The 11359-nt window shown below is 48.3% G+C and overlaps 1 protein-coding gene across 1 annotated transcript; it reads left to right on the plus strand.

Moving 5' to 3' along the window:
* Positions 1 to 7087: 7087 nt before the first annotated feature.
* LOC134354336 (perforin-1-like) lies at positions 7088 to 11124 on the plus strand. Its single transcript, XM_063063271.1, has 2 exons — positions 7088 to 7189; positions 9093 to 11124. Exon 2 carries the CDS (start codon positions 9130 to 9132, stop codon positions 10831 to 10833), a length of 1704 nt encoding a protein of 567 aa, XP_062919341.1. The 5' UTR covers positions 7088 to 7189; positions 9093 to 9129; the 3' UTR covers positions 10834 to 11124.
* The last annotated feature ends 235 nt before the right edge of the window (positions 11125 to 11359 follow it).

The raw sequence follows: 11359 nt of genomic DNA on the forward strand, positions 1-11359 counted from the left end.
TCTCTCTCTGAAATCTGTACACAGACTGTTCTCTTTCTCTCTCTGAGATCTGTACACTGACTGTTCTCTCGCTCCGTGAGATCTGTACACAGACTGTTCTCTCTCTCTCTCTCTCTGAGATCTGTACACTGACTGTTTCCTCTCTCTCTCTCTCTCTCTCTGAGATCTGTACACAGACTGTACTCTCTCCCTCTCTTTCTCTCTCTGAGATCTGTACACTGACTGTTCTCTCGCTCTGTGAGATCTGTACACTGACTGTTCTCTCTCTCTCTCTCTCTGAGATCTGTAAACTGTCTGTTCTCTCTCTCACTCTCTCTCTCTGAGATCTGTACACAGACTGTTGTCTCTCTCTCTCTTAGATCTGTACACTGACTGCTCTCTCTCTCTCTCTCTGAGATTTGTACACTGACCGTTCTCTCTCTCTCTCTGAGATCTGTACACTGACTGTTCTCTCTCTCTCTATGAGATCTGTACACTGACTGTTCTCTCTCTCTCTCTGAGATTTGTACACAGACTGTTCTCGCTCTCTCTCTCACTGAGATCTGTACACTGACTGCACTCTCTCTTTATCTGTCTCTCAGATGTGTACACTGACTGTTCTCTCTATCTCTCTGAGATCTGTACACGGACTGTTCCCTCTCTCTCTCTGAGATCTCTTCACTGACGGTTCTCTCTCTCTCTGAGATCTGTACAGTGACGGTTCCCTCTCTCTGTCTGAGATCTCTACAGTGACTCTTCTCTGTCTCTCTCTGTGTTCTGGACACAGACCTTTCTCTCAGTCTCTCTCTCTTTCTGAGCTCTGCAAACTGTCCGTTCACTCTCTCTCTCTCTCTTTCTCTGAGATCTGTACACTGACTGCTCTCTGTCTCTCTCTCTCTGAGATCTGCACACTGACCAATCTCTCTCTCTCTCTCTCTCTCTCTCTCTCTCTGAGATCTGTACTCTGACTGTTTACTCTCTCTGAGATCTGTACACAGACTGTTGTCTCTCTCTCTTACTCTGAGATGTGTACACTGACTGTTCTCTCTCTCTCTCTGTCTGAGATCTGTACACTGACCATTCTCTCTCTCTCTCTCTGAGATCTGTACTCTGACTGTTTACTATCTCTCTGAGATCTGTACACTGACGTTTCTCTCTCTCTCTCTGAGATCTGTAAACTGACTGTTCTCTTGCTAACTCTCTCTGAGATCTGTACACTGACTGTTCTCTCTCTCTCCCTCTCTCTGAGATCTCTACACTGACTGCTCTCTCTCTCTCTCTCTCTATGAGATCTGAGCACAGACAGTTCTCTCACTGTCTCTCTTTGAGATCTGTACACTGACTGCTCTCTCTCTCTCTCTCTGAGATCTGTATACTGACTGTTCCCTCTCTCTCTCTCTCTCTCTCTCTCTCGGAGATCTGTACACTGACTGTGGTCTCGCTCTCTCTCTGCGATCTGTACACTGACTGTTCTCTTTCTCTCTCTGAGATCTGTACACTGACTGCTCTCTCTCTCTCTCTCTCTGAGATCTGTACACTGACAGTTCTCTCTCTCTCTCTGAGATCTGTACAGTGACGGTTCCCTCTCTCTGTCTGAGATCTCTACAGTGACTCTTCTCGGTCTCTCTCTGTGTTCTGTACACAGACCTTTCTCTCGGTCTCTCTCTCTTTTTGAGCTCTGCAAACTGTCCGTTCACTCTCTCTCTCTCTCTCTCTCTCTCTAAGATCTGTATACAGACTGTTCTCTCTCTCTCTCTGAGATCTGTACACAGACTGTTCTCTCTCTCTCTCTCTCTCTGAGATCTGTACAAAAACTTTTTTTCTTTTTCTGTCTGAGATCTGCACACTGACTGTACTCTCTCCCTCTCTTTCTCTCTCTGAAATCTGTACACAAACTGTTCTCTTTCTCTCTCTGAGATCTGTATACTGACTGTTCCCTCTCTCTCTCTCTCTCTCTCTCGGAGATCTGTACACTGACTGTGGTCTCGCTCTCTCTCTGCGATCTGTACACTGACTGTTCTCTTTCTCTCTCTGAGATCTGTACACTGACTGCTCTCTCTCTCTCTCTCTCTGAGATTTGTACACTGACAGTTCTCTCTCTCTCTCTGAGATCTGTACAGTGACGGTTCCCTCTCTCTGTCTGAGATCTCTACAGTGACTCTTCTCGGTCTCTCTCTGTGTTCTGTACACAGACCTTTCTCTCGGTCTCTCTCTCTTTTTGAGCTCTGCAAACTGTCCGTTCACTCTCTCTCTCTCTCTCTCTCTCTAAGATCTGTATACAGACTGTTCTCTCTCTCTCTGAGATCTGTACACAGACTGTTCTCTCTCTCTCTCTCTCTCTGAGATCTGTACAAAAACTTTTTTTCTTTTTCTGTCTGAGATCTGCACACTGACTGTACTCTCTCCCTCTCTTTCTCTCTCTGAAATCTGTACACAAACTGTTCTCTTTCTCTTTCTGAGATCTGTACACTGACTGTTCTCTCTGCCTCTCTCGCTCTCTCTCTGAGATCTGCAATCTGTCTGTTCACTCTCTCTCCTTCTCTCTGAGATCTCGACACTGACTGCTCTCTCTCTCTCTCTCTCTGAGATCTGTATACTGACTGTTCGCTCTGTCTCTCTGAGATGTGTACACTGTCCGTTCTCTCTCTCACTCTCTCTCTCTCTGAGATCTGTATACATATTGTTCTCTCTCTCTCTCTTTGAGATCTGTACACTGACTGCTCTCTCTCTCTCTCTCTCTCTCTCTCTGAGACCTGTAAACTGACTGTTCTCTGCCTCTCCCTGAGATCTGTACACTGACAGTTCTCTCTCTCTCTCTCTCTCTCTAAGATCTGTATACAGACTGTTCTCTCTCTCTCTGAGATCTGTACACAGACTGTTCTCTCTCTCTCTCTCTCTCTCTCTCTGAGATCTGTACAAAAACTGTTTTCTTTTTCTGAGATCGATACACTGACTGTTCTCTCGCTCTCTCTCTCTCTCTGGGATCAGAATACAGACTGTTCTCTCTCTCTCGTTCTTTCTGAGATCTCTGCACTCACTGTTCTCTCTCTCTGTGAGATCTGTACAGTGACTGTTCTCTGTCTGTCTCTGACATCTGTACACAGATCTTTCTCTCAGACTCTCTCTCTTTCTGAGATCTGCAAACTGTTCGTTCACTCTCTCTCTCTGAGATCTGTACACTGTCTTTTCTCTCTCTCACTCTCTCTCTCTGTGAGATCTGTACACTGACTGTTCTCTCTCTCTCTCTCTCTCTGTGATCCGTACACAGACTGTTGTCTTTCTCTCTCTCTCTGAGATATGTACACAGACTGTTCTCTCACTTCCTCTCTCTCAGATCTGTACACTGACTGTTCTATCACTCTCTCTCTCTGAGATCTGTACACTCTCTATTCTCTCTCCCACTCTCTCAGATCTGTACACAGAATGTTCTCTCTCTCTCTCTCTCTGATATCTGTACACAGACCTTTCTCTAAGTCTCTCTCTCTTTCTGAGATCTGTAAACTTTCCGTTCACTCTCTCTCTCCCTCTGAGATCTGTACACTTACTGTTCGCCCTCTCTCTCTGAGATCTGTACACTGACTGTTCTCTCTCTCTCTTAATCTGAGATCTGGACACTGACTGATCTTTCTCACTCTCTCTCTCTCTGAGATCTGTACACTGACTGTTCTCTCTCTCTCTCTCTGTGGGATAAGTACACTGACTGTTCTCTCTCTCCTTCTCTCTGAGATCTCTACACTGACTGCTCTCTCTCTCTCTCTCTCTTTCCGAGATCTGTACATAGACTGTTCTATCACTCTCTCTCTCTGAGATCTGTACACTCTCTGTTCTATCTCCCACTCTCTCAGATCTGTACACAGAATGTTCTCTCTCTCACTCTCTCTCTCTCTCTCTCTCTGATATCTGTACACTGACTGTTCTCTCTTTCTCTGAGATCTGTACACTGTCTGTTCTCTCTCTCACTCTCTGAGATCTGTACGCTGACTGTTCTCTCTCTCTCTCTCTCTCTCTCTCTGAGATCAGTACACTTACTGATCTCCCTCTCTCACTCTCTCTCTCTGTGAGATCTGTATACTGACTGATACCTCTCTCTCTCTGAGATCTGTACACTGACTGTTCCCTCTCTCTCCCTCTCTCTCTCTCTCTGAAATTTGTACACTGACTGTTCTCTTTCTCTCTCTGAGATCTGTACACTGACTGTTCTCTCTCTTTCTCTGTCTCTGAGATTTGTACACTGACTGTTCTCTCTCTCTCTTTCTGAGATCTGTACACTGTCTGTTCTCTCTCTCACTCTCTGAGATCTGTACGCTGACTGTTCTCTCTCTCTCTCTCTCTGAGATCAGTACACTTACTGATCTCCCTCTCTCACTCTCTCTCTCTGTGAGATCTGTATACTGACTGATACCTCTCTCTCTCTGAGATCTGTACACTGACTGTTCTCTCTCTCTCCCTCTCTCTCTCTCTGAAATTTGTACACTGACTGTTCTCTTTCTCTCTCTGAGATCTGTACACTGACTGTTCTCTCTCTCTCTCTGTCTCTGAGATTTGTACACTGACTGTTCTCTCTCTCTCTTTCTGAGATCTGTACACTGACTGTTCTCTCTCTCTCTCTCTCTGAGATCTGTACACTGACTGCTCTCTCTCTGTCTCCCTCTGTCTCTGAGATCTGTACATTGACTGTTCTCTCTCTCACTGTCTCTGAGATCTGTACACTGACTGTTCTCTCTCTCTGAGATCTGTATACTGACTGTACTCTCTCTCTCTCTCTCTCTCTCTCTGAGATCTGTACACTAACTACTCTCTCTCTCTCTCTGAGATCTGTACACTGAGTTTTCCCTCTCTCTCTGAGATCCGTACACTGACTGTTCTCTCTCTCTGTGTTTCTGAGATCCGTACACTGACTGTTCTCTCTCTCTGTGTTTCTGAGATCTGTACACTGACTGTTCTCCCTCAGTCTCTCTTGCAGACAGGTAGTTGCTGGTTTTTCAGGCTACCTCCCACCCAGCTCTGCTTCAATCGACTGCTGTGTGTGATGTGTTCTATTGCGCAGCTCCTCTTACACAAAGCTGTTTTGCTGAGAGCAGAGGTGCAGTGTCTCACCCACAGGTCAACAGCATGTCTCAGGGTGTCACATCCTCACTTAATGAGTGTCAAGGCTGATGATAATGGAAATCACTTCTGACCCAGCACTCATTGTGGCTCAGAATGTGAGCTCTTTCTGTAATGGAAACATGATGAGAGGGTGTCAGAGTGCTCTGTCACTAGTATCTACGTGTCATTCAGTCCCTAGATCGGGGATTGCAATTATTTTACGAACATGTGTCCAAATTGGTGATAATCTTTGAAAACTCATTCTCTTCTGTGCCATTGCTATTTTGAGCAGAAATGTTCATTTATTAATGAATTAGTTTACTGCAGTTGTACAAGGCCTTGGTGAGACCACACCTGGAGTATTGTGTGCAGTTTTGGTCCCCTAATCTGAGGAAAGACATCCTTGCCATAGAGGGAGTACAAAGAAGGTTCACCAGATTGATTCCTGGGATGGCAGGTCTTTCATATGAAGAAAGACTGGATGAACTGGGCTTGTACTCATTGGAATTTAGAAGATTGAGGGGGGATCTGATTGAAACGTATAAGATCCTAAAGGGATTGGACAGGCTAGATGCGGGAAGATTGTTCCCGATGTTGGGGAGGTCTAGAACGAGGGGTCACAGTTTGAGGATAGAGGGGAAGCCTTTTAGGACCGAGGTTAGGAAAAACTTCTTCACACAGAGAGTGGTGAATCTGTGGAATTCTCTGCCACAGCAAACTGTTGAGGCCAGTTCATTAGCTATGTTTAAAAGGAAGTTAGATATGGCCCTTGTGGCTACAGGGGTCAGGGGGTATGGAGGGAAGGCTGGGTTCTGAGTTGGATGATCAGCCATGATCATAATAAATGGCGGTGCAGGCTCGAAGGGCCGAATGGCCTACTCCTGCACCTATTTTCTATGATTCTATGATTCTATGAAAAGTATAACAGAGAGATCGAAATAAATAAAACATTTTAGTAGAATTGCTCAGAAGTTATGAAGTTTAATGTGACAATTGAAAATTAGCATCCTTTCTCTAGATGGTATTGTTATTGATATGGCAGTAAATGTAATCTTTATGGGTGGTGCTCCATGATCTTCAGGTGCCGTTTGGAGAACATGTAGCATTGGTTTGACACTGATGTGGGATGGAGACATCTCATTCCCCTCTCCAGAGTCAAGAAACTCCTGGTTTCTGCAATGGGTCCAGAAGTGTTTTATTGTCTCTCTGTTTTCTCTCCCCTCCCCTCTCCCTCCATCAGTCACAACATTCTACCTTCTCCCCTCTCCTCACCGCAGACAGCATCCTACCTGGATATGCTGCGGCTCGGTACGGCCACTGCTCTGCCCGTGAGACCAGACACTGCAGATGCAAGTGCAGTGCAGCTCAGCACAGCACGGAAACCAGACCCTGTCTGCACTTCTCACCGCCTCAGTAAAGACCCCACCCATCCCGTCTAGTTTTCACTAGCTGCTGTAAGGGTCTAGAATCTGGCAGGAGCTGCTGAGAGTGTGTGGAGAATAAACTGTGAAAGTTGTCAGTTTTGTCTGACTGGCACGTTGACAGTAGGACTTCATCATCTAAACCAACCTGCACCATCTTTGTGACCATCTAACCCTTTTTCTCACACTCACTCTATCTCCTTCCTTCTTTTTTACTCCCTGTCTCTGTCAATCCTCTCACATTCCTCTTACTCCCTGGTTCCCCTCTTTCTGTCCCCCTCTCCTTCTCCCCCTCCCTCTCTCCCTCCCATGCTCCCTTTTACTAACCTCAGCAATTTAACAAAATGGCTGCTGGCACAAACATCCCCACCATCTTTGTTTAACCATCTCATTTCTCCAGCTCATTTCTTCTAGCTTCCCCTCTCCTCTCCCACTCAAGAAATGATGGAGGGGGCAGTGTTACCATGGTAACTGGCCCTTGCTCTTGAACTATGTTCCATTTATTAGGGCCTATCGTTGTGGTCAGGCCACAGTCCTGAGGTCTGCTCACAGCTCCTCCTCCCTCAATGACGACTCTTTGCCTTCATAAGGCTGGCGGATAGGTGAGCAGCTCAGAGCTGACTGACTGGGTCAATATAGGTTCCAGAAAGAGAGGCCTGCGTGAGCCAGTGGGTTTGAAGTTCCCGAAAGATCATCAACAGGTAGGTCTCAGTCTGAGTACTGGGGTCAGAGGGCATCTGCTTGCCACAGACAAACCCTCCCCCACAGCCCCAGACACCCAGAATTACCCTTCCTCCATCACTCATCCCCACCCCACCTGCTTTGGTGCCCTTGTGAGCAGAGAGCTAAAGTTCGGGAATTGTTCTTTGAGGCTCTCTGATATTCCCCTCCTTTTGTTCCATCTTTTCCAACTTTCCATCTCACTCTGTCTTCTGTGTCTTTGTCTCTCTCCTGTCTGTCTCTCTCTGTATCTCTTCTCCCCTCTCTCATCTCTCTCCTTTCATTCACTTCTCTCTCTCACTTCCCTCTCTCTGCTTCTCCCTTCTCCCTCTCTCTGTCTCCGGCACTGTCAGTCTGTCTCTCTCTGTCTCCCTCTCTTCCTCTCTCTCTATCTGTATCTCTCTCTCTCTATCTCTGTCTGTCTCTCTATATCTATCTCTCTGTCTCTCTCTTGTATTCGCTCCATTTCTCTTCTCTCACATTCTCCGTCTCTCTCTCTCTGTCTCTCTTCTCTTGCTCTTCTCGCTTCCTCTCTCCCCTCTCTGTAACTCTTCTCTCTCTCCATTCTCTCTTTGTCTCTCTCTTCTCTCTCATTCTTGGTCTTTATCTCTTTCTCTTTTCTCTCTCTCTCCCTCTCTTCTCTTTATATTTCTTCTCTCTCTTTTCTTGATTTCCTTCACTCACTATATCCCACTTAGACTTCTGCTCATTTCTTCAGGACAGGCAGCACTCTTTCAATTTCCCATTTCCAAAGTACTCTGTCTGTCTGTCTCTCTCCAGCCCTTTCTCCTTCTCTCCCCCTTTCTATCTCTCTCTTCACTCACTCTGCTGTCTCTCCCTCTCTGTCTACCTGTCTCTCACTCTCTCTCCCTCTATTCCCCTCCTTACTCTTTCTTGTTCTCTATTTTCTCCTGTCCGCTCTTCTCACTCTCCCTTCATCCTCTCTCCCATTCTAATTACATTTTGTCACCTGTCCTTCGCCCTCTCACATTCCCTATCCATCTCCAATTCATTGTCAATTCCCTTTCTTCCTATGATATCTCTTGCTTTCCTTCCCACTTGGTTCTGCTCACTCTTTCCCCATTCATCTCGTCAGTTTGTCTCACCATAAGTCTGCCTGGTCTTTCATCTTAACAAGCTTGTCACATTCCCTCACCTTCCCATAGGGAGCCAATGGGGGTCCCATTGCTAACGTCAGAGACTTCCAGAAATGCACTTGCAGAGAATTCCGAAAAGGCACTTGATAAACGGGCTCATCAGCTCAATCGAATAATGGAGGCTACAGAAGTGTGCAAAGAGAATTATTGTAATGATGGGAAGCAGAGAGCAGTGGCTGAAGGTTGAGATGGGTCTTGGAGTTTCCATGGGTCAGGACCTGGTCCGCTGCTTTTCATTATACAGCTTACTGAACAGAGATGGTAGGAGAGCAGTGAAGTTGCTTCAGTCGCGGTGTTCAAGAGGGAGCCAGGTGATGAGTGGAAAAGGAGGAATTCTCTGGGCTGTGGGGGAAGGCTGGGGAGTGGGAAAGGTGGGCTTGCCCTTACACAGAAATGGTATAGACTGGAGGGATGGATTGCCCTTCCCTGAGCTGTAACCATTCTGTGATTTGGTGACTTCCTCTCTTTCGTAGAGTCACCCTGTCCATTACGGTCTCCCCAGCCCCTCTCTCTCCTCTGTCTTTCCTGCCTCTGTTTCTGTAACTGCCCCATATTTCCTCTCTCTAAACTGAACAGCTAACGTGCTGAGGGGTCATGGATGGTTGCGGGGGGGAGGGGAGGGATGGTGATGGGATGACCCTTCATTGGGAAGGGATGATGCTTTGAACCCCTGTCCAAGGGGTCTATTGTTGGGGGTGACCTTTCTCCTTCTCCTCTTAACCTATAGACTTCCGTCGACCGAGGGGAGCGCTGTTGACGCAGCGATGGAGTCCAGGATAAGATGGCGAGTGGGAGCGTTGCTGTGGCAGATCCTGTTCCTGGGGGGCGTGGGGGCTGTCTGCCATACGGGCAGTGCCAATGAGTGCCAGTCCGCGTCCCCTGTACCGGGGACCAGTTTGGCTGGAGAAGGTTTCGATATAGTGACGCTGAGCGCCAAGGGGGCCTATGTGGTGGACGTGGAGAGCTGGGAGCATCCGGATGGTACCTGCACCCTCTGCACAAACTCACAGATGGGGGGTGAATGGCAGCTCCTCCCCCTGGCCGTGGTGGACTGGCGCGCTCAGCGCAGTTGCAGTCGGTCCGTGTCCAGCCAGCTGTTCCGCTCAGTCTCCGACCTGGCTGAGTCGATCAACTCCAGTCTGGACATCAGCTGGCGCGGTGACCTGAGCCTTCAGCCCAATCCTGGGCAAACGGCCCGTTTGGGGCTGGCAGGCTCCAAATCCAAGGCCATGTCCTTTGCCACCCACAAGGCCAAATCAGATCGCTACAGTTTCACTAGCCACACTTTCCAATGTAATCTGTACCGCTACCGCCTGAAGAACCCTCCGCCCCTGTCACCCCAGTTCTCTGCCTACCTGGGCCAGATCACTAACACCTCCTATGAGCATGCCCGACACTACTACCGTCAACTAGTGGAGACATTTGGAACACATTACATCCAGTTGGTGAAACTGGGTGGCTCCTTCAAGGACTTAACGGCCATCCGCACCTGCAAGGCCGCAGCAGAGGGCCTCACTGTTGAGGAAGTGAAGGACTGTCTAAGTGCAGAGGCCAGTTACGAGGTGGCCACGGTAGCAAAGGCCTCAATTAACAGCAAGTTCTGTAAGAGTAAGGCTGCTTCCCTCAGCCACAGTAGCAGCTTCCACCAGGCCTTCAACGAGAGGCTGATTGAAGCCTCAGGGGGCCACTCTATTGGGGACACAGACATTCTCTTCTCCTCGGACCCCACTGTCTTCTCTAACTGGCTGAAGAGTCTGACAGACTCGCCAGGGGTGATCAACTACAAGCTGTACCCCCTTCATTACCTGCTTCCTGATAATGACCACAGGCGAGAGCAGCTAATGTTCTATCTCACCGAGTATATCTTGGCCAATGCCCAGACACCGGACTGCTCCAAAGCAACCTGCCCTGCTGGCAAGAGCAAGAGTGCCTCTGACACTTGCTCCTGCCTCTGCCCAGAAAACAACTGGACAGACCATCTCTGCTGCGCCAAGCAGAAAGGCATGGGGCACCTGGTGGTCACTGTCATGAGGGGCTTCGACCTCTGGGGTGACCTGCTTACAAAAACTGATGGTTTAGTGGTGGTCGCTTATGGGCTGGTCAAAGCTCAGACCTCAGTGGTGTACAATAATAACAACCCCCAGTGGAAAACAAGACTAGACCTGGGTGAGGTGCTGGCCACCAGTGACCTGAAACTCACCCTGACGGTCTACGATGAGGACGAATTTAGGAAAGAAGTCCTGGGGACCTGTGCGGTACCCCTGACCTCGGGCTCCATGGATCATACGTGTTACCTCAAGTATGGCAAGGTCACCTACCATCTATCCTTCACTTGTGGCTCCCACCTACAGGGGCCCACCTGCCGTCAGTATGCCCCAAGTGCAGATGGGCCTGGGTTCCAAGGGCTCCTGTGGACCAACCAATCCTCTTCCTCAGAGATCCCTTCCCTAAAGGTTATCTTTCCTTGACCTTTGCCCACTCAGTTTTCTCCCAGCTGCCCTCTATGACTTCTTCACTGTTTGTGAATTCCTCTGTTACGCCAACTCTCCTGACCTTGACCCTCTCACCCCACCTCGACATGGTGCCCATTGCTCTCCCCATCCGTCCTGCACAAACACCCTCTCTCTACATCAAATGCCTCCCTGTGCACGGAAGGCTATGCAAGGAGATGCTTTAGGTACAAGTTGACAGATGAAATTGTTTGATTGCCTCTTGCTTTGTTTGTACAACCTTGTGTGTTTTTTGCAATAAACATCACTCAGCAGAATTTATCCTCTTGGTGTGAACTGTTATCACGGTGTGGATTTCCGGGGCGATGAGGACACGAACCTGGGGCAGAGTGGGTGAAAGGGACAGGGTGTATGGGGGAGGAAGGGTACGGTCCACAGGTGGGGTTTGACCGTGGAAGGGGAGTAGGTGTCGTAGGGCCACAAAGATCATCATCACGACTTACACCGCAGAGCCCAAGGCATCACCGGGTATTCACTGGCCTTA

Source organism: Mobula hypostoma, chromosome 11, assembly GCF_963921235.1.
Source record: "Mobula hypostoma chromosome 11, sMobHyp1.1, whole genome shotgun sequence".
In the NCBI taxonomy this organism is placed as follows: Eukaryota; Metazoa; Chordata; class Chondrichthyes; order Myliobatiformes; family Myliobatidae; genus Mobula; species Mobula hypostoma.

Bases quoted from the DNA above. Each gene is read 5' to 3' on its own strand.
- LOC134354336 (XM_063063271.1), top strand. From the start codon at position 9,130: ATGGAGTCCAGGATAAGATGGCGAGTGGGAGCGTTGCTGTGGCAGATC.